At 35.8% G+C, this 24081-nt stretch overlaps 1 protein-coding gene across 1 annotated transcript in view; it reads left to right on the top strand.

Moving 5' to 3' along the window:
- Nucleotides 1-24081, top strand: part of LOC122816597 (cytochrome P450 3A30-like) — a 451471-nt gene that overhangs the window by 168919 nt on the left and 258471 nt on the right. Inside the window, exon 6 of the mRNA XM_044089497.1 lies at nt 3076-3164. Coding sequence (XP_043945432.1) covers nt 3076-3164 — 89 coding nt within the window. The remainder of the gene's footprint in view (nt 1-3075; nt 3165-24081) is intronic.

Below are 24081 nucleotides of genomic sequence, written 5' to 3'. Positions count from 1 at the left end.
TGACCTTTTGTGCTTTTGGGGTCCAGTTACTCCCTTCCCCATTACCTCCATGACTCTGGCAAAGAGTCAGCATCTCCTTTTCATGCTGCCTCTGCCTCTCCTTCTTCTCAGCTTCCAGGCGTAGCAGTTTCTCATTCTACTCAGCCTGTAGACATCTCAAGTCTCTCTGCTGCTTCTGTTTCCAAACACCTGGCCTCCAACTCAAGTTTCTTTAGTTCCAGATGGATTTTTAAATCCTCTGCAGAAAGGTTGAGCTGTCCATTCTCTGAGTGTTGTATATCTCCACAGCTAGTCTGATTGTCCTCCTGATTGCTGCTTTCTGATGCAGTTGTGACCAAAGCTGCAATCATGACTGCCTTAGTCAGGTTTCCATGCACCGCAATCATGTCTGCCTTAGTCAGGTTTCCATGCACCACTCCCTTAGCCTGGCAAATCTCAGCCAACTGGCTCCTTGTCAGCTTGCCATACTCCTCTGCTGACATGCTTGCCTGCTCTCCCTGACTAACTAAGCTAACAAAAGAAATAAAACAATTGTGATCTGAACTCTGAATATTCACTGCTTGGCTGATTTAGAGTACAAAAACACCTTCAGTGATCACTGTACACAAGCTACAAGACTTCACTATCCACACCACTACAAGCCAATTAGTATGTGCCAAACAATGAATATGGTGGTGTGGATATCTCAACATTGCAACCAATTAATATGTGGTGTGGATAACTCACCATTGCCAACCAATTAATATGTGACGCCTGTACACTGGCCCAGTAATCAAGGAGCCTCAATCCTCACCCACTAACACATGTGAGGGGCTTGCACATTGGGAAGGATGACAAGTACACACACAGTAAAGTACAATTTCCCTTAAGATCACACAATGATCACAGTCAGTCCGGGGCTGGTTTCTCCCTTTCTCTCCAGATCCCCAGTAAGACTCCCCACTGGCACAGCTATAGGGTACAGGTCTCAGCCTAGTGGTCAAGCTAAAACCTCCAGCACCCTCTCTGTCCAACCAGTGCTTCATGTCCCTCCCCAAGTAGCTGACACACACACACACACACACTTTGAGATATGAGTTGTATACAGACACACAGACACTCCTGGGGAAGGCTGACACAGGTTCTCCAGCTATGCCCCCTTCTCTATCCAGGCTATAAGGTAGAAAATCATTGCCACCATCCACTAATCTCACCTACTAATAAGGCCCTTACCAAAGGGCGTCCAATTTTACTGTGCAATATTATTATCCAATTAGTAAGTATGACGAACAGCAAGACTTATTGGAGTGGCTTGGACAGTATTTCTATATACATGCAATGTACGCTAGAGTTTAAATTACCTCTACACAAAACAGCCACAGTTGAAAGGTGTAAAAATATTTAATAAAAAATAATAAAAACATAAGACAAATATCCTCAATTCAACACAGTGCTAGTCAAGAGTTCAGACACAGGAACATGCTTAAAATAATACTATAGAACAGTCTGACATAAATATAGAAAACAGCTAGATTAAACTAAATACTTTCTATCTATTTCTAAGAGAAACAATGTTCTAAATAACTTCTATACATACAGAGCAAAGGCAGAGTACTGGTGAGTAGATGTGTTCAGGTTCAGACAAAATCCAAAATGATGTAATTCACTCTCTCTTGAGACCGTCTTAAATTGATAATACATCACTGCTGACTCATTTTAGATTACATCATTCTTGACACTTCTCTGCTTTAATTTTCCAGGCTAACAGAAAAGTTTAACATATCTTTGTAATCTTGCACCTGCAGAAAGCCCCAGCAAAAAAAGCCATTATACATATAAAATCTAGCAATTAACTCTGGTCTGAAAACAATAGAAGGAATGTCTTAGCCCAGACATCATGTCTTCGAGTTTGAGATCAAACAGTCATACAATGCTTGACTTGTCAGCTTTCTTCCAGCAGAAGTGCATTGTGGTTACATTTTTGAAGCTCAGTACAACATATAGTTTAATCATAACTTATAGGTCTCTCTTACATTTGTAAAACTAGCCTGTGGATTATATTAATATTTACAAATCACATAGAATTATTTACAAGATTCTGTCTGGCTGAGCTGTCAGTCTTTCAGTTTTTCACAATCCCTTATCAGGTCCGTAATAGAATATAATTCTCCTTTTGACTTGTGTCTGTCAAAACACATTTGCTAACTTAAAACACCCTTACACTTCCTTGTTAAACAAAAAATCAAAGATCTGAGTTTTGTGCTATGCAGGCTCTTATGATGTGATGCCTGCTTAGTGTACAAGGCTTCAAATGGCCCAGTCCTTTGTGATCTCCTTTCATGTTCACAAAATTAGTATCACCATGAACACTTACACAAAAGACCTGATCCACCATTGACTTGTGTGAAAGATACATTCCTCAAATGATTCTTCTTTTCTTATGGAACAGTAGTTCCCTTTATATAAAACAGGGTAGCTCCCTAACCCCCTTCAGAAACAACTTTAGTGAATTAATGGATTCAGTAAATTCCTTCCAGGCCTGTTCCTTAAATCCCTCATGAAAAAGAACAGCAGGTAGTGTGGTTTACATTGTCAGAAGCTATAAATGATCCACCTGATTAATGGCCTAGTATGAACCCTTGAGCCACATGTCATTACATCTAATTTGTAGGTTTAATCGTTAAAGCATACACAAAAAAGAAAAAAAAAATCAAACGACTTGTGAAAATGGTAGCAGCTACAACATCACGAATAAACTGCTCCACTGCCATAAAACTGCAGATTATACAGAGTACACTTTAGGAGTTAAAGAACTTGTGGAAAGTTCCAGAAATGCTGCAAGTATGGGCTTCTGGTGTATAGATGTTTAGATGTAGTTTTCTTCAGAGACCTACACCCAGCTTAAGGAATGTTTCAACTTCATATAACCATCTAAGCCAAAGTAGGCCTTCCACACACTTATCAGTTAGGATTCCCAAGAAAAGCTTAGTTGATTTTTGTTTAACATTTGCCTTCCAGCAAGCACTTTGGGAAATATGAGTAGAAGTTAAATATGAGAAATAAAATATTCTTAATTTTTATTCTTTTTGTTTTTAGATGTTTCCGATCATAAAACATTATGCAGACAACCTCTTAAGAAACATTCAAAAAAAGGCGGAAGCCAATGAGCCTGTTCAAATGAAAGAGTAAGTACCTGTCAGGGAAGAGGGACATAATAGCTATATTTTCATATTCAGCTGCATTGATTTGTTTGTCTGCCAGAAACAGCAGTTTCTTCTCAATACAATCTGTCATATAACTCTCAACTGTCCCTGGTTTTGTAGAATGTTCCTGATTTTCCCCATATTTTTGCCCTGCTCTGTTAAAATTTTTATTTTTTGAAAACGTCACTGAAAATTACAGTTAGTCATTAATGCCAGATATCGGAATTTCATACTTATTGTTGTGAAAATGCATGGTGATGCATAACCTGTTGTTCCACTAACTTTTTAAGTGAATTAGAATACCATTTGTAAAAAAAAAAAATAAAAATACTGGGATTTTAGGCCTTTGTCCCACCATTATTTTTGGTTTTGTCCAGAATACTTGAGCAAAAAAGCTGAGAGGCATGGTCTGCCATGTAAAAAAAGTAGGATTATGAAAAACACTATTCTATGACTCTAGGCTGTGTCTTATGTGATGAAGTTTCACACACTTTGTTAGTTTATCTTATTGCAGATGCATAGGTATTATCAGAAAATAAATTAAAAATGTAGAGACTGTTTGGAATGATGTTAGCCCAGTTTTTCTGTATTATTTTTAGGTGTTTTCTGTGGAGGGATTTCATCCCCCACCCCTATGCAGAGGGACTAACACATTTATTTCCCTCTGTAAGATGTAATCACCCACCTCCGGGGTTGTTATGTGCTAGATGAAAATGAATTCAGCTGATTTGCAGACTCAGTAGCTTGAAAAAACAGCCAGATTTTATCAGCAGTTGCACAGCTATTCTTTAGGGAATCATGTACTTGCTTTCTCCTCAAGAAACATTCCATCCTTCCATTTCTATGAAGAAAGTATGTCTATTTCATATTTAATTTCCTAACAAATGTTGTTTAATCATCCCTCAGGTGTAAGTAGACTAATGTTGGTAAACATTCATAACCTAAGATGTTAATCATTCCCACAGCCTCTGTGGCATTTTGGGTTATCTGCCAAGGTAAGCCATTACTGGCCAGCTTTCAAAATCTCATACTCCCTTCCCTCTCTCTTCCTGTTATAACTGATTGGCTGAGCTGAGCCTATCCTGAAATGGACACCTTTAGCTGCCAGAGGAAGTGAGTGTTCATTCTTTTTCTGCTATCCAAAAAAGAAAAGAAACTCATCTGACTCTTCATAGGCTCCACTGCTGATTTTTCCATCTTACTGCCCAGATAAGCCCCATTTGGAGACCCAATTCATCTCATTTTATTAGATTTCTTGCTGTCTTTCTATTTTTACTTTTATTTTTAAAATATTTATTTTAATATTTTATTTCTCTCAGTGTTTACATTAATTCATGTGGGAATTTCTGATTGTAGTAGTGTTTATTTGACTTGCATCTTTGACAAATGCTCCCTTTTACTGTTTCTGAGGAAACGTAATTCTGTCAGAATTGCAGGGTGTATGTGTGCTGTTAGACACTAGGGGCTGTCTTGTGCAGTCAGAACTCTGTCATTACTGTTGTTACTCTGCTTAATTTTCATTTTTGACTGAAAAATATTGCAGAACCTGGATTTCTTTCAGCATTTGTACATTATTTACTATATGTATGGCTCTGTTCTGTGTGTTTTTAAATAAGATCATGATTTTACTGCTAATGAAGTTATTTCAATGTACTGTGGACATTTTCCCTTCTCTGACAGGAAAATGTAGTTTAAATTGCGATTGGACATTATTCTGTAGTGGTTTGACGTGGTTAAAGTGTGTGGAGCTAATTTTTAACACCAGTTTGTCACATTTTTACCAGAGTTCGAATTTCATAATTTGTGGTTAAAATAGCCCAATTGCTATTGATAATATTACATACATTCCTATTGTTATTTGAATACTGTATATTCAACCTAGTATGTGTATTAATTAAATTAGTATGCCTCATCATTTGTGTTGATTCAATTTCATTAACATTCTTTTTCTTGAAGTAAGTTCTCCCTTTCTTTTCTCTATCTATTACCACTGGATCTTTTATAATATCACTTTCTTTCCTGGAATATCCTCTCGCAATAAATTCATCCCTCAGAGTGTTCAAAGTTGAACTCTGGTTGGTCCTAAACCCACATACAGTTATCGTAACAAGAAATCATTGAAAAGACTGCTTTGCTATGAAGAAAGTAAAGGCAATAAGATAAAGTGAATAGACAGGGTACCTATCCATGTAGAAATTGCAATCAATGTTTGTACATGCAGTGTTCTAATGTTTTTATACATCCTGACAGTAAGAGACCTTATACATTTAGACACTATGCTGACTGCAAATCTAGAGACATTGTCTATTTGGCTAGTTGCATGAAATGCACCAGCTTCTATATAGGAAAAACAAAAAGGACTTTGAGAGAGAGAGTCGGGGAGCATATTTATGCTATAAACCATGAAGATGAAACTAACGCACTAGCTAAACACGTATTAAACCATGACCTAAGCCATAAGTTTAGATTCATGGTGATAGAGTTGACTAATAGAAACAAGAGGTTAGGAAATACAAAAAAACATACAGAGAAGCAGGAAATAAAATGGATAATAAGAATGCAGTCTGATAGAGGTAATGGCTTGAACGATAAGATTTCCATCAAACCATTCCTCAGAGATAGACCATTGAAACGTTAAGAAGAAAGAGATATATTATATGTAATGACATGGATATTGTTCTATATATTTTTATATTTATGATATTTGGTATTTTTATATAAATACTTTATGTTTACATAATTCATATATATGCAGAAACTCTATTTGCACATTGTATATAGATATAAACATAAGCTTCTGTTTTAGTTTTTAGTGGAGGAATTTGTTATATATGTATATATATATTTTTTTATATTAAGCAATTTTAAATGCTAATTGAAATATATAATATATCTGAATAGAATATTCAGTAATAATGAACCTATTATATATTTATTTTACCACCGAAGAATGGATAAATGGTGCTAGTAAAACCAGTAAACCAAAAAAGCACCACCATGAACCAAGTTGGATGCACTCACTTCATTTTATAAGGAAACAACACATTAACGCAAAACACATACAAAACGTTTTCGTCTTCAACTTCTTCAGATAGTTAAAACATCCCACACATCCCCATTATATACAACTTTATTAAATCATTCATCCAATAGAAAAAAAGATGTAATCAGCTCGTAACAAATATACTTCTCTCTCATCTAAAAAATATATATGAAAATATATAAAGAAAATGCTAGTTTCTTAAATACATTTGTATTCAAATATTAAATAACTCTTCCAAATAAATATTCTGTCATTTCAGTATCAAAATTTATTGACTAAAACCATTTAAAAACTGAGTTCAACTAGTGATACTAGCCTAATATACAGAGTGAGAAAGTGATCTTTGGCTCTCCCTTGTGTCTAAAAAATATTGATGAAAAAAATAAATTTAACTAATACTTCTATCTAACTAACACAGGATTTAAATTCCTATCAGTTTATTACTCTTTAAAATTGATTCTAAGATTTGTAAAAATGGTAAAAATATATAAGTGAAGGGCATTTACAGTTTGGCAGATCTTAGTTTCAATACTGGCGCTAATGAAATCATATCATTAAGACCAGGAGGTCTATTAGCTTCCAGTATTAGTTGCCAGTATAATTCTCTGTACTTGACCAATGTCTCCCACATACCACCCCTGGGATCCATTGGAACTACTTTGAGTACAAAAAACTGAAATCCTGGTGTTTTACATGTCATGCTATGTTTATACAATGCATTGTTTTCACATTTGTTCCTAAGGCCATATAAATGTTCGTAAATTCTTTGTTTTAATTTTCTCTCACATTTGCCCACATAAAAGGATTCACATTCCTTACAGGTAGCCAAATATATAATCCCCTTTGTATTACAATTGACATAGGTATTTAACAATATATTCCTTTTTCTAGCTTCCAAATAGTAGGAATCACCAGTCTTAAGGTGGGCACAATAGTTACACCTACCACATTTATATAGCCCTTTCTTTTCCCTAGTGGACATTTCATATTTAACTTTGTTAGAACCTCTTTCTAAGAAATTCTTTAATGTGTTCCCCCTACGGTAAATGTGTGTTAAAGGTTCATCAAAAATATGTTTCAAGTCTGATACTTTAGAAAAATTGTTCCATTCCCTATCCATTACTCTTCTCACAACACCAGACTGACCATCGTAGGTAGTAACAAACCCCAAATTGTACTCTTTGTCTAAACCAGTGCTCAATTTTTCTTCTTTTCCTTTTTGAGGAGATGTTTTCCCCAAGACTGGGGCAAACCTACCCTTCCTTTCTTCTGATACCTCTTTCAATGTTTTGTCAAATAAATCACTCGGGTACCCTCTATTTAAAAATAACTCTTTCAGTTTAATAACTTCACTTGTGAAAATTTGATAATCAGAGGTCATCCTACACATTCTAACAAGTTGCCCTTTCTTTACCCCCTTCTTCTGGTGTAGTGGGTGGGAACTAGTAAATTGTAGGTACGAATTTGAGAAGGTTTCTTTTCTATGAATTCTGGATACAAAGTTTCCATTATTTTTCTTAATGTTAACATCTAAATAAATTAACTCTTGTTTGTTAAATTTGTGGGTAAAATCAAAAAATTCAGATGTACCCCTAAGGTATTCCACCAATTCATCAAAATTGTTTTGATTCCCAATCCATAAAAAACATAAGTCATCTAAAAACCTTCCATATAGTGTCCAAAAACATTTATAAGGGGACTTTAACAAGTATTGGTTTTCCCAATAGGCCATAACAATATTAGCATAAGTGGAGGCACAATGTGCCCCCATGGCCACTCCCTTTTCTTGTTTAAAGTATTCCCCTTGAAAGAAAATAAAATTGTTTTTTAACACTATTTCCATTAGGACCAAAATTGTCCTAAACTCATTTTGACTAATTTCTTTGTATCCAATCAACATCTCCTCAAACCACTCCATACCAACATCATGTGGAATGCTAGTGAACAAGTCCACTACATCCAAAGTCCCAAAAGCTAATTCCTCGTCAAACAAGTTAGGTTGTAATTTCCTCAAAAAATCCCAGGAATCCTTTAAAATATTTGTATTATTCAAAACTAAACCTTTCACCTTCACATCAACAAACTTTGCTAAAGGTGCTGTTACTGACCCATTTGCAGATACTATAGCTCGTAAGGGAGGGTCATTAATATCTTTATGTACTTTAGGAATCCCAAAGATAGAAGGAACCGTTGGCTTTTCAACATGCAAATATTTATAGGTTTTAATATCAATTAGTCCTTCCATCAATAAATCATTTAAGGCAACCTGAATTTTCCTATAGGCAATGTTAATTTCATTTATGGAAATTCTAGAATATTTATTTGTGTCATTCAATAATTCCATCATTTTACCTTCGTATTGAATGTAATCCATAAGTACAACTCCCCCACCTTTGTCAGGCTTCATTACTCTTAAGTTACCATTGTTACTTAAGTCTTTTAAAACTTGGTTTTCCTGCGTTGTTAAATTAGGGTGCACAAAGTTGTGTTTCAAACCAGCCCTTAGTTCTTTTTCCACTGTTAACTTGAAATTCCTCAATTGGGGGTGTAGAGGTGGGTTAAAAGTACTACTACGTGCCAAACTGTTTTGATTTAAAATACTTCCCTTTCCATTAAAAAATATTTCCAAATTTTTCTTACTCAAGAACATTTTCACATCTTCTAGTAGTTTACAAATATTTGTTCTCTGCCTTGGTATGAACCCAAAGCCCTTAGACATTAAATCAAAAAGTGTTTTGTCAACAACAGTATCAGAATAATTGAATACATTAAAATCTTAATAAGACCATTTTTTACCTTCCTGTATTATAGACTCTGTTAGTTCCATCTCTTTTCCTTCCTCCCCTGGGGTCCCCAGCCCCTGCCCTTGTAGTTTTTTGTGTTGTAAACCACAGGTTCCTTTTCCATAAGTCTTTCAGATCTAAGTGGAGGAAATTCGGGACACTCTTGCTCATTTTCATGAAAAAAAACTTCATCCCGTGTCACCCTGTCTTGAGGTTCTCTAGCCCAAGGTGACTTCCCTTTATTAGCCCAATTTTTAGGCTTGGGATATTGCATTTTGTTTTTATATTCTTTGGTGTCCCTCTCAATTTTCCCCACCTTCCTGTTCTGCACTTCTATACATTTAAGTTCTAGATTCCTTAATAATTTTTGATATTTAATCTTTTCATCCTCCACTTTAAACAACGAGTCACTGGTAATACCCTTATTAACCCTTTCAATTTTCTCATGCAATTTCTCCATCTCACCTACATTGTTTTGTATTATAGCTCTCATAATGTCAAATCCACACTGATCAAATGCTTTCAGTAAATCGTAATGAAAATCCCGTACCCTCAACAACATTGTTTGGGTACTTGTAAACTCTCAAGCCCTTCGGCACAATTTTCAAATCTAGACAGTACTTTAAATAAGAATTGTCCATGTCCAACATTTTGTACTTGTGTAAATAATAGTCCAGGTCATTTAACATGTAAAACACCAGGATTTCAGTTTTTTGTACTCAAAGTAGTTCCAATGGATCCCAGGGGTGGTATGTGGGAGACATTGGTCGAGTACAGAGAATTATACTGGCAGCTAATACTGGAAGCTAATAGACCTCCTGGTCTTAATGATATGATTTCATTAGCGCCAGTATTGAAACTAAGATCTGCCAAACTGTAAATGCCCTTCACTTATATATTTTTACCATTTTTACAAATCTTAGAATCAGTTTTAAAGAGTAATAAACTGATAGGAATTTAAATCCTGTGTTAGTTAAATAGAAGTATTAGTTAAATTTATTTTTTCATCAATATTTTTTTAGACACATGGGGGAGCCAAAGACCACTTTCTCACTCTGTATATTAGGCTAGTATCACTAGTTGAACTCAGTTTTTAAATGGTTTTAGTCAATAAATTTTGATACTGAAATGACAGAATATTTATTTGGAAGAGTTATTTAATATTTGAATACAAATGTATTTAAGAAACTAGCGTTTTCTTTATATATTTTCATATATATTTTTTAGATGAGAGAGAAATATATTTGTTACGAGCTGATTACATCTTTTTTTCTATTGGATGATTGATTTAATGAAGTTGTATATAATGGGGATGTGTGGGATGTTTTAACTATCTGAAGAAGTTGAAGACGAAAACGTTTTGTATGTGTTTTGCGTTAATGTGTTGTTTCCTTATTAAATGAAGTGAGTGCATCCAACTTGGTTCGTGGTGGTGCTTTTTTGGTTTATATATTTATTTTAAATGAGGAACCTTCTATATATTTTCTATATTCTCTCTCTCTCTCTCTCTATATATATATATATTTATATATTTAGATTCTATATGCTAGGTTGATTTTTTTTAATATTTATTAATGTCCTTAGTGCTTTCTACTGCTATTAAAAGGTTTTCATAGATGATATGTATTTATCACCATCTAGTGGCCAAAACTGATATTAATTGAGATTTTTTTTTTTGGTGCCTTTTTTAGTATTTAAATGTCCTGAAAATGTCATTTGTTGTATGTCTGATGAAGGGTTTGGATAAAACCTGAAAGCGCTTACTATCTTATCTGGGAACTGCAACTTGAAATTCCTGAGCCGTGGTGGTACTTTGGTGAAATCTTACAGACTTTATTGAAAAGAGAAGGGGAGCTTCATTGAAGCATACTTATCTATTACTGCATACACATACAACAAAAGTCAACTTTTTACTGCAGCCATTAATGCCCTAAAACATTTCTCTCTAAACAAAAAATACTAAATGTTCAAAATAAATTGAATTACGTCTCATCCTTTTTGCAACAACCAAAATTTTAACTCCCTCAAAATTAGAGCATAGTCCCATAACTTATATCACAACTTGCAACATCTACTTAACCACAATATCCATACTGCACTTAGTAATATGTTGTCAAGTCACATATCTGTTGTGTACCACTTTGGTATTGCACATTCTTAATGGATCATTTTTTATAAACTTGTATCTTGAAATGTCTTTTTCTAATAATGCTGAGAAAATATCCTCCAGTATTGTTGAACTCTACTACAGTTTACTAAACTGCTATCCATATTTTCTTCAGCATGTCTCTCCTCAGTTTGTTCACACTTCATTGATATTTTGTTGCTAATTTTTTGTAAAGTTGAATGCCATAAAAAGTCCTGTAATTCTGGTAGCTCTTTGAACCTATTCTGTCTTTCTTTAATTAATTTATTTCTTCTCATACTAAGATGCTCCCATGGTCTCTCATATTAATATTTATTTATTTTTGTTTCATACCATAATCACCTTGGTAGAAAGATTGTCATTTATATTTATTTGGTGCATTTTGTTCCACATATACTTTTTATACTGTTTGTGTACCCTTATTTTATTTTCCCGTGTGTTATACTTTCCCATGTTCTTCTGCACTTATTCCGTAAAATACATTTTACTAAGCCTTGTTCACTTTTCTTCAGATTTACTAACAACCAATACAAATTTAATGAAACCATGTAAACCACAGGGTTAATAGGGACAAGTCCCCTGTTCTTCCTTTTTACAGTATATACCCCCTATTTTATGGGGTTTAATCATGAACGCCAAATACATTCAAAGGGAATGTCTAAAAGTACTACTCCTCCAATAAATTGCAACTTCCCCAATATTACAGAATGCAGTAAATGCACCTTTTTTTAAAGATAAATTAAATGATTTCCATATGCATTTTTCTAGGTCTGACAAATATCTTCTGTTGTACCTCTACGAATTTCTTTCATTTCAGATTACTTAACGCTAATCCTACTTCTTTAAACTAATATTCTATAACTTTAATGGCCCTTTTGATCCATGCAGAAGTACTAGTAACTACAGTTAAATCATCCATATGCAATAAATATTACTTTGTATGTCCCATCTTGTCATATGAAACTGATTAGAACATTCTTCTTCTGCTGCAGTCATAATTAATCCAAACAGAATTCTACTTAAGGAACAGCCTTGTTTTACTCCTTTATCTACTTTTGTCGTTCTCCCTAACCGTAAACGATAAGTCTGTTTTAGTCATTTTATTCTACTGTAGATTTCTGATTACGTTTTGAATTTTGTTAGTAATAGTGTCACTTTGCAATATTTTCCACAAGGCTTCATGATCTACTGACTCAAATGCCCTCTCCATAACACATACTAATATTTTTCGGGTCTATATTACATCGTTGAAGGGGCTGTTCATTGAACACCCTTTCATTGACACATAATCGAAATACCAAAACCCTGAACGGACACATAAGCAAATTTTTTCCCAGGAGAAAAAAATTGCTTGGCTGTCATCAGGGATTTGCTCTTTCCTCCACTGTAGTGCAATCTCGGAGATGTTATATTTAGTTAGGGTGGGGGGCACAGCCCCCCACATCAGGGGTGTGGGGGTGAAGCTCCCCACTTCGTAGGGTCTGCAATTTTTTTTTTTTTGATGTTGGCCAAGTGATTTTTTCCCCTGGGAAAAATTCTCTTATGTGACTGTTAGAGGTTTTGGTATTTCGATTATTATGTGTCGATGAAAGGGCGTTTGATGAACAGCCCTTCGACGATGTAATATAGACTTTATTTTTCCATGGTTACTTCTCTGTTAATGGTATCTACCATTTCATACGTCAATAATAGAGCATCTCATGACATAGAAATAAATGGAAATTGTGGGAACAATACATGCTGAATAATGTTCATGAGGAGGGAGGTTTATGGGAAAGCAGGAACTGAGCAATTTATGTAATGTTGGACTCATGATAGTTATAAAGAAAGAAAACGTGATGTATAGTGTGTGTAAATGGAAAAATGTTAATATGGTTTGATTTCTTTCCTATTAACGTATGTTAGCATGGGTCTTAAGTGATAATTTAATAAAGGCATTTAAAAAATAATAGAGCATCTGTATTTTTTATCTTCTAAAAAGTCTATCCATATATACCTTATGTAAAATGGTACTCAGTCTTTCTTGTGGAATCTTTAAAAAATATAATCGTTGTTACTCAATGTGACTGGTCTTCAGTTCCTCACTTCTTTTCATTCACCTTTATTTTTAAATATTAATTTAATCACACCTTCACATACTGCTTCTTCCTGCATACATTAATTAGGCTATTCACTCAGTACCCTAAGAAAGGTTTGATTTTGAGATATATCCATGTTTCTATAAAATATATAACAAAGGCTATCTGGTCCTGGAGAGGGACATAAAGAGATCTTATTTAAAAGTGTATTCTACTCATCCTAGGAAGTATCTTTTTTATAAATATTTATTATCTTCCTGATATATGTTATGCTTTCCACTGCCTACTTTGTACCGTCTGGTAAACATACCTGTGATATATATCTCTGTGACTTATTTAATACACACCTGACCTGTCCTTACTATTCCATCCTTAGTTTTAAGGAGTCAGTTCTGGTTTCTTCTTGTTTCATACCTTTACAAAAGAATGGTCACAATTCCACTTTCACACATAGAACCACATACTTCTTTCAAAAATCTTGTCTTTTCATTTTTAATTGATTTAAATTTTCAATTTCTTTTTTCTTGCTCAGCTTCTTTTCTATCTTATTCCTATAACACATTTCTTTTTCAGCTTGACAATACACTTTTTATATTTCATTTGAAACACTACCCACAATGTGTAAAGCTGTAACATAACTGTGTCATAGTTAATTTAGTTTTCCATAATAAGTTAGTTTCATATTTCATACTTTCTGTTTCTAATACTATACCATTTAGGTTTTTATTGTTTTTATTTTTGATATTATAAATTTGGTGGGATGTATATGTGTTGTAAAAATAGTGTGATAATTAAAAAGGTAGTTTTGGGTCCATAAACATACTGTGACATGAAGACATATGCAGCACCATGAAGGGCTGGCCGTGTGGCCGTGTGGAATGCTAATGATGCATTCCAGGGGTAGAGCTATATGCTAATTAGCCATGTGCTCTGTCCCTGGAAACACATGCAGGAAGCTATCTACATGGCCAAGCGATTCAAGAAAGCACTCAGCCTTTGTAGAGAAGCACAACTCTCCCCACCACTTTGCGGTAGCAAACATGAATGTGGTGGGGTTAAATAACTAGACAACAGGGCTTACTTTCAAAGTACTGTAATGTCATGATCATCAAAAGGCGATTGAGGAGAGGGAAGCCACTGGACACCAGGGAGAATAATGTGGAATAGTGCCTTATTGGCACCACTGTTACTACAGGGAACCAGGGGGTGAGGGAGTAATGCTCTACAGTGCCCTACCAGCACCAATTCTACTGTGGGGATGGGGGATACAATGGATGCCAGGGAAGAGTGCTCTTAGGCACATTTCAGCACAATAGAAATGGAGGGGGAACACTGGACACACCCTTAAGTGGCTTAATGGCACCATCCACAATGTGGGGATTAGTGGGTGAGGGGAAGGACTAGACAATGAGGATGATTCTGTAAAGTGCCATAATGGCATCAGTGTTACTATGGGGATGGGGGGATACACTTGACACCAGGAAATACTCCTTACTAGTGCCCTGAGGCACCAACATTAATATGGGGATCGGGGAAGTAACTCACTGGACACCAAGGCAAACACTCATAATGGCACCAATGTTAGTACAGGGATTGGGGAGTGGAAGGAGCAACTACAACACCAGGGCTGACTCTTTAAAGTATTGTAATGGCACCTGCATTGTAATGGGGATCAGAGGATAGGGGGGCACACTAGACCACCAAGGCTGAGTATTGTAAAGTGCCATAATAGCAGAAAAGTATTATGCGGCTGCAGAAGACCACAAGAGGGTAGGGAGGGGTACAGGAACTGTAGTGTGTGCATGTACGTGTGTGTGTGTGTGTGTGTGGGTGTGTGGGTGTGTGTGTAGTACTATGTTTCAGAAAACATACAAATTAACAAATTAGTTGATAATTAGGTCTGACCTCATTGCGGCAAGCATGTTCCTTAATTGCATTTGGGCACATCACACTGGAAAGGCCTTTCTAGTTTGAGCCTATAGGCTCGTCCTGGGACTTTTAATAAATTCCCAGTTAAGACTACAGAGAAGGAGCTATATCCCAAAATTATAAGCACAGAGAACAAGTGAAAAAACAGACAGCAGTAAAATGTACTACAGGAATGTTGTGTGGAATAATACATGGAAAGGGTACAGCACTGAGGATGATGAGCTTAATAGGTATGCGGAAGAAAAAGTGAGGAGGAGAGAGAGTAAGATTGTAACTGAGCTGAGAGGGAGATGCAGAAGAGAAAAGATGATAGAGTGGATAATTGTAGTGAGAATCAGGAATTATTAGATGAAAATGAAATGGGTATGAGGAGATGGTGGAGTTGGAGATTATTGTGGGTGTCAGTCTGGGGCTAAAGTGTAGGTGCTGATCAATGTGTCTTTGAGGTGTATCTTAAGTTATATTTTAAAGCCATGCAGGCTTTCAATCTAGGTGATAGCTGATGGCAGTAAGTTCCATAGTTTTGCTACTTGGCTGGCATAAGTGGTGTTTCCAGATGTATTCTGAGATTTGGAATTGAATACTAAGTGTTTGTCTTTGAAGTGAAGTTTGGTGGTTTGAGCAGTTACATGGGAGAGTCTTGCCTAATGAAGAACATTTGTCAGACTGAAATAGGATGTTATAGGCTGCCAGTAGTTGAGAGAGAGAGAGTTAAGTGATCGAGTAGTTGTGGGCAGTCAGTGGTGTGATTTGTTTGATATGTTGGTGGAAAATTTTGCAGTTTAATTGTAGCACTGTTCAAGTTTGGATAGTTTGTTTTTTATCAGAAGAACAAATTATTTAAATTCCTGATGGAAGTGTTTCTAAGAGCTGTTCTTAGAGACTTTTGAGAACTCAGAAGGTTGCATAGCTTCTCAATTTGTTTTTTCTTAAATAGATTCATAGTGAAAGCACAACTGGTTATGAGCAGAGGAGACAGTTATGTGGATTCGGTGGTTTTGTGTCTGAGAAACCAGAGAAGTTGTTCTTGATGTTTTTTGTGGATACTGTTTTGCTGTGTGTTACAGCAAAAAACAGTTTTCTCTGAGTTTCACCAAAGTGCTTTTGGTAAAATATTTTTGTTTTTGGTTTTGGAAAAGCCATATCAATGTACTGACATGAATCCATTTGGGAGTCAGTGGGAAGAAGCAGTTATGTGGATTCAGTAGTTTTTGTGTCTGAGAGAGCAGAGAAGAGAGGTCATTCTGTACTGTGTTTTGAGGGACACTGTTTTGCTCCATGTGTTACACAAAGATATAAGATAAGAGTAACAGAAGTTTGAGAATTATGTTTCCTACTATATACTGCTTTGAATTGCTGGATGTTCAGAGGGGGTTCATAGTAAACTGGTGTAACCATGGCACTCTTGTCAGTAAGGGAACTGACTTCAAATTAAAGCAGTCTGTATAGTGTGATTTTAATGCCATACCTAGACTACTCTGTGTGTAGCTCTGTATTCCTTATTGGAAAAAAAATTAGAGGGAGTACCCTGAAGTGGGCTACTTAGATGACTGGGATCAGAGTATGCAAACTGGGTTATGGGATGGCGCGAGGAGACAGCAGCGTTTTATTAAATTTTCAGGGGTTGTGTGAGGTGCTACTACGGAGAAAGAATCTTTGGAAAATGGAACCACCGGGTGACAGTGAAAAGAGAAACATAAGGTTATAAGTTGAATTAAGGAAGTATTTATGGACATGATAATGGACCCCTGTTGTGATATACTAGCACACCAAAAAAGACAAGATTGAGACGGGAAGGAAGAATGATAAGAGAATAGTACAGAGGAGTGATTCCTTGTGTCCTGGATTACAAGAAATGGTAGAAACCACATGAGCATAGACACAGAGACTTGTTATATCTATCAGACAGACTTGATGTGAATTTGATTTGTTTATATGCAATTCTTGCCCTCTGACTTGTATCTGAAATGGGGTAGACTGCACCCACATGAGTGTTCTGTAAGTTGCATACTGGAGCAGCAGAATTGCCTTAACTCTTAGGGAAAGGCAGTATTACAGAACAGTAAGTGAGGGCCTTAACCCACAGCAGTAGTAGTGTAGCTAGGTTGGGATGAAAGGGGAAGATGCCTTAGGCACAAGGTGTTAGGGGACGCAATCAGTAGAGCCAAATCTATCTTCATTGCAGTACCAGCATTTAAGTGCCGGTATTGCATTTTCATTCTGAAGTGAAGCATAGCAGTCATGAGGCATAAATTGTAGCAGCTGCTTGCTACAAATGCAATGAATAGTGCGCTACAGTTTAAATGGGAAAAGTTTTTTTCTCTGCAAATCTGATGACAAGATCTTTTTTTTTCTGCTCATCTTAGACTTGGGAGGCACCAGGCATCAAAATATCCATTTACACCTCTGACCCATGGAATGAATTACTATAGTCATGATATGGCCTGGTATAAGAACAGCCAATGCGAGATTCAAAATGGCTGCCATCCTATAGACAGTGTCTGGACATCGCTCTGCATCAGTAGTATAAATTATTCCTTTATTTGCTTGAAAGAACAACCTACTTAAGAAATAATCTATGTTTGATATAAAGAAAGGCTTATCCTACCGTATACAGAAGCTGGAACAGTGGGGAACACTGAATTTTGAGAGGATTGCAGCAGACTTGTTCCATATCTTTCCTACATGTGCTTTCCATGAGGCCTGGGATCTCTCTGCCTGCATTTCCTTAATCAATCAAAAGAAGAAAAGCCATTATGTCACTGGATCCAGAACGCATGGACTCGGACTACTAAAGCAAAATACTCTACAGTTGCATCTCCAGAAAAAGCGACTATTCCCAAAAGGGCTAGAACTGGGAAGCTTCAGGAAATGTCTAAATCCACTACTAAACCAAAGGCTGATCAATCTACTCTTGAAAATTTAAAAATGGCACTTCAACCTATTCAAGAAGCGATACAAAGCTTCTCTACACAACTACTGGCATTCGGAGATTCTATAGATAAAATAAATCAAGAATAGACAAGACAGAAGCAAAGGTTGCCGAGAATGAAATCAGAATAGACCAGTTGCAGAAAGATCACAATTCCAATCTTAAAACTATCCTAGACATGCAACAGAAAATATTGGATCTAGAAGCCAGATCCAGGCTTAAAAGTATCATAATAAGAGGCTTACCAGAGCGGATAGACCACAATAATCCACCAGAAACAATCACTTCCATTTTTGCACTATTTCTAGATAAAAATACAGTTACCAACCAGATTACAATTGAAAGAGCACGCAGAGCCCTTAGACCATCTTCGGAGCTTAACAAACCTAGAATTGTGTACACTAAAATATTGAACTTCAGAGATGTTAACAAGCTATTAATGGCGGCAAAATCTAAAAAGTATGTCATCTGGAATGGTTCAAAAATTTTTCAGTCTCCGAACCTCCCTGTACAAGTTAAACTAGAGAGACAAAAACTGGCTCCATTCTGTGTGTTTCTAATCCAAAAACAAATAAAATTTCAAATGAAATACCCCAATACATTAATTTTCCATCACCAAGGCAACAAAATGTCAGCAACAAACACTAAAGAAGCTACTTCGATTTTCTTGACAGCCTTTAAAGAAAGACCGGATCTGGCTGTGCAGAAGCACTAATTCAATACAGTTTCTACAGTAACCTATTGGTATAACCTAATTTGAAAAGGTTACCTTGATCCAGGGGGACGTCGCTAAGCGTTATTTGTCTGATGTGTCCCTATGGTTTTTCCTGGTGTGGCCGAGCTGGCTGTTCTTGGGTCTAGCTTTCTCATGTGGTGGTGATGAAATACAATCTCCATTAACCGACATGAACAATATTACGTAGTGACTCTTTAACCTCAAGCTGCCTTTTCCCATACATCTGTGTTCCTTTAAAGAAACAGATACCTGTAATCATGATTTTATCACAGATGTTGACCCTCACTTCACACTCCTTAAAGGGGTAAATACCTTCAACCTGTCAGTAGATCACTTAAATTTTTAAGCGATTTCATAAGTGTGCCACAAAATGAAGAAATACTTAGACTGCATAGAATAAAGAAAGGATACCATTCAGCTCATTGCGGCACCTAGGTATGGTTCCACACTTGTTCTTAGTGGTTGCTTGCTCAGATAGGATCGGAGTAGCTCTCTCCTGATCCTAACACTTGTTCCAGGTTCTATGACTCATAACTGTATATATATCTCATGGGGATAAATTAGTAAGAACTGTGTGTTTACCCGTTAAGGAGCAGCAAATGCCTGGATCTATTTGTCTTGTTTGCCGATTAACCTGGGGTGCAGTATCTAAGAGGGATACAGACTTGTGTTTGGCAAGATATCTAATGCACGGTTAGAGAGATTCTTAAATCATTTAGGAAGGCCGAGCGTTATATGGAACTGTATGCTTCCTATGTTGTAAAGATCTAGTATATTCATACATTACTGCATCCCTATAAGCTTATGTCGAGTGTTAGTCATGATGTATAGATGCAATAATAATTGCTGATTTCCTACTATATGTTGACCTTAGTGATATAACCCCATTGAATGTAATTACTACATGAGCTAGTTCCTACACTGTCTAGTTTATTGTATTGGCCAGTGGGGATTCACCACTAACTTAGCACAGTGTTTCCTCCATACATTGGACCAGTTTCAAGTGTAATATGTCTGTTGTTCCACTTACAGTATGCCGGCTCGTCAGTAGCCATCACTTGTGGTACATCTAGGTAAAACAGCAAAAATACCTTTAGATGTAGCAACGGTTTAGTATCACTATATACCTACCTTCATTGTAGTTCTGTAGTCTAAGATAAAACTCCTGTATTTTTGTAAGACCAAAGGAATAGTGTTATGCAGTTATAGTATATGTTCACTGATGACGGGGAATTTGTTGTACGCAATATAAAATTTCCTCTTCAGTTTGATAAGATCTGATGGCAAATTTTAAGGAATTAATTTGTATAATGGTTTCATATTAGAGTGTCACTGTTAGAGGTTAGAAGCACTCAAATTCCATGTATGTCTTCACTTTTTATTATACAGGAGTTAAGACTGCAAATTTCTGTACATAGTTCAAATCATGTTAGCCTTTCTCATGCTAAGTTTGTGTCATCCTTGTCTGTTCCTTTGATCTCGATGCATATTTTTGGATGTAAATGTTATGATAAGCATATATCTATGTAGTTAAAAACACTGATATGGAAGCTTATTTTCTCCAGAAGGAAAACAAAAACAAAGCTCATGTAAGAATCTCCCTGTATGGAATTATTGTATTGTTCTCTCAGCTTAAAACAAGAAGTTAGCAGAGCTAGGAGTTCGACTGTCTGTTATGTTTATGATTGTTATGCATTTTAGATTCTGTAGATATTGTCTGTTCTTTTTGGGATTTCTTAGCTGCGTAGTTTGTTTATGTGCAAGTTGTTTACATAATGTTTTCTTTAGAAGCTTCAATACTCAATATCCCAATCTCTTCCGGGCTCGGGTGAGTGTGGTTAGGCACAGATCTAGAGCAGGAAGGGTTCCTAATCTTTGTCCAAGCTTTTATGTTTAGTGTACAATCACTTACTTACAATCACTCCTCCAATCTCCAAATATGATAACTTAATAATGGTTAAAAATAAATAATGCAGAGTATTTAGTCATGGAATATTAAAGAGTTACAGGTACATAAGACAAGAAAACTCTTCATGCACCTGATGTTTACAGCATCATCTAGTGTAATTTTCATCCAAGAAACTCATCTATCTGAGGAGCAGTGGAAGAGGGTCTGGGGAAAAGATGGATTAAAACCATTATAGCATCAGGGGCAAAAACTAATAGTGTGGGGGTTGCTATTAATATTAAAAATACATTTCAACAAGACATTATTAAACAGGACTCTGATAAGGATGGAAGATGGTGCTACATCCCCACACGTAGTACACATCTAGATAATCCTATTTTATTCATAAACATTTATGCACCATGCTCCAATCAACAGAATTTCCTTATGCAGCTCTATAAAATCCTTGCTAGCTTCCCTAATCATTATTATATAGTGGGTGGAGATTGGAACTCTATCCAGGACCCAGAGACGGATAGGACTAATGTTAAAGCTAATTATAATAAACATGCCACCTTAACTATTTTGGAATTAAAGGAAGATTACAATCTGTTTGACCCTTACATATATATAGAAGTTGCACCCTCAAAAATAACAAATTCACATTATTTTCAAACTGCCATAAAAGCTGGTCCAGATTGGACTTTTTTCTTATATTTTCTGTATTCATGAACTTCAACATCACCCATAACACTGAACCTAGATTTCTATTGGACCACTCAAAAATATCACTGAACATTCATTGGTCGTCTTAAATACCTTCACGCAGCAAAGCTATTTGGTGGCAGTTTAACTCAAATCTCCTAAAGAACGACATACTTACAGAAATTGAATCCTATTTAGATCAATTTATTTGTTCACTTAATTCCCCTTCTTCTCCCTTGGATATCGCCTGTGCTGCCACAAAGACTATGATTAGAGGATTCCTTATCAACAAGGCCTCATACTATAGGAAACTTAACATTAAAAATGAAGTACTCATAAAAGACAGAATAGGTAAACTGGAAAATGAAATACAAATTAACTATTCACCTGAAGCTGAGAAAGAAATAATTCAGCTGCAAGAGAATCTGTTAACCTTGCTCACTGAATGTCTTTCCTTCCATGAAATAAAAACTTTAGCCAAATATTCGGAATGGGCCCTTTTTCCTTCTAAATTCCTAGCTAGGATATTGAATCAGAGCAAACCCTCTCCCTTCATTCCTGAAATTTCTCATCAAGGGAAACTGTATCAAAATACACAGAATATCATTACCCTGTTTGAATCAATTTATTCAAAGTTGTATAGCCCTCCGGAAGACCCTATTGACAAAAAGGAGTTACAACTATTCTTAAACAACTTAACCTTCCCCAAACTTACTGAAGAGCAACAAAACATTCTAGCTAGGAAAATCACAAAACAAGAAATCACCCTTGCCATCAGTAGCCTCAAACCGAATAAATCCCCTGGTCCAGACGGATTTACGTCCGAATTTTATAAACATTTTAATAAAAAAAATTCCATCATTCTTCTTCAGCTTTCTAATAACATTATACAATTTGGGATAAAGGACATTCATTTAAATGCATCTAGAACTATTTTTATTTTAAAACCTGATTCCGATACCAAAGATCATCGAAATACAGGCCTATCTCTATTGTCAACTTAGACATGACGATCCTAGCCACAATTCTAGCTAATAGACTTAAAAAGGTCATCAGTAGTATTATATCACCTGAGCAGTCAGGATTTATTTTACATAGGCAAACTGCGGACCATACATTTACTCTAGATGCTATGATATCACTCTCCTCCCTGGCACAAACCCCTATATATACCTTAGCTATTGACGCATCGAAGGCTTTTTACCGAATTAGCATAGATGTTTTGTTTGAGATTCTTCCACTGTTCAATATACCTAACTTTTATGTTAAAATTATTAAAACGCTTTACTCAAATGCTTATACCATTCTCCAGATAAACACATGTCATCCAGGATAAATATTAAAAATGGTGCAAGACAAGGGTGCCTCCTCTCTCCCCTGTTATTTAATCTATTCATTGAACCTTTATTCTTATTAATTAAACAGAGAACATATCACCATATTCCTATCCTTTACAATACCTCTATCTGCATATGCTAATGACTTAAACATTTATTTTTCACTTCCTAATTCTGACTTTCAAAAAGTTATGACCTCCATAGACACCTTCTCTAAATTTTCAAATTACATGCTAAACCGGGACAAATCTGTAATCTTTTCAATTAATATCTACACTCAGTACCCCAACGCTCTAACCCCTAAAAATATTGCGATTAAACAACACATCATATACTTAGGAATTTCATTTTGCCCAGACCCCAAAGCATACTACCAGGGCAATATCACTAGTGTTTGGTCAAACATACAAAATGACCTGAAAAGATGGTCTAATCTTAAATTACACTTTCTCGCTAGGGTAGCGATCATCAAAATGAATATACTACTTAGACTTCTCTTTATTTTAATGCAACCAATATTATCCTGCAAAATAGCTTTTTCAAAACTGTTTATTCATCTTTGTCGAATTTCTTGTGGTCCCCTAAATCTGTGAGGATTAGTTATGTTAAACCTTCAGACCCAAGAGAATTAGGCGGCTTAGGACTGCCAGACTTCAAACTGTATTATGAAATGAAATCATTAACTGTAGTAGAATAATTAATATAGCTACATTCACTAAAAACTCCACTAACTGGTATCCCATTTGGGTCAAATTGTATAATAACTATATCAAATCGCTTAGCTTCAACCCTCTAGCTCTTCCCTTCTTAAATGCAGATAACCTGAGCAAATTCAAAATACATAACAGTATAAAACACAGGATAATAACTTTACAAAAACTTGTACATACCTTAAAATTAACCCCTGCCTTCAACACCTTACAACCCCTCCACCTTAATCCTAACTTAAGATTAAATGGGACTATGTTAAAGTTGAATCAATTCCCACTCCTGAAGGATAAAATTATCTTAGACTTGTACCCGTACATGCACGTCCCTATTTCAGAGGCAAGCGTTAAGATGAACCTCACTAAAAAATATTTGACCATATTAAGACAAATTAGGGAAGTATCTCAGAAATTATTTAACCCTATCAGTGTATCTGATAGACATTTCCACATGTAAGGTTCTATGGAACTTACTTCTACTAAAAAAGAAAATGATTTCAAGCTCCTATAAATTTATTATGTCCATCAAAACACAAAAGGAGCCCATATATATATTCTAGCTACTGGATAAAACAGGATCCCCATATCACTCAAGACCAGATATTGAATGCCATC

Source organism: Protopterus annectens, chromosome 12.part0, assembly GCF_019279795.1.
Source record: "Protopterus annectens isolate FY-2018-M chromosome 12.part0, PAN1.0, whole genome shotgun sequence".
Taxonomy (NCBI): domain Eukaryota; kingdom Metazoa; phylum Chordata; order Ceratodontiformes; family Protopteridae; genus Protopterus; species Protopterus annectens.
This window is presented reverse-complemented; position numbering and strand designations above follow the sequence as displayed.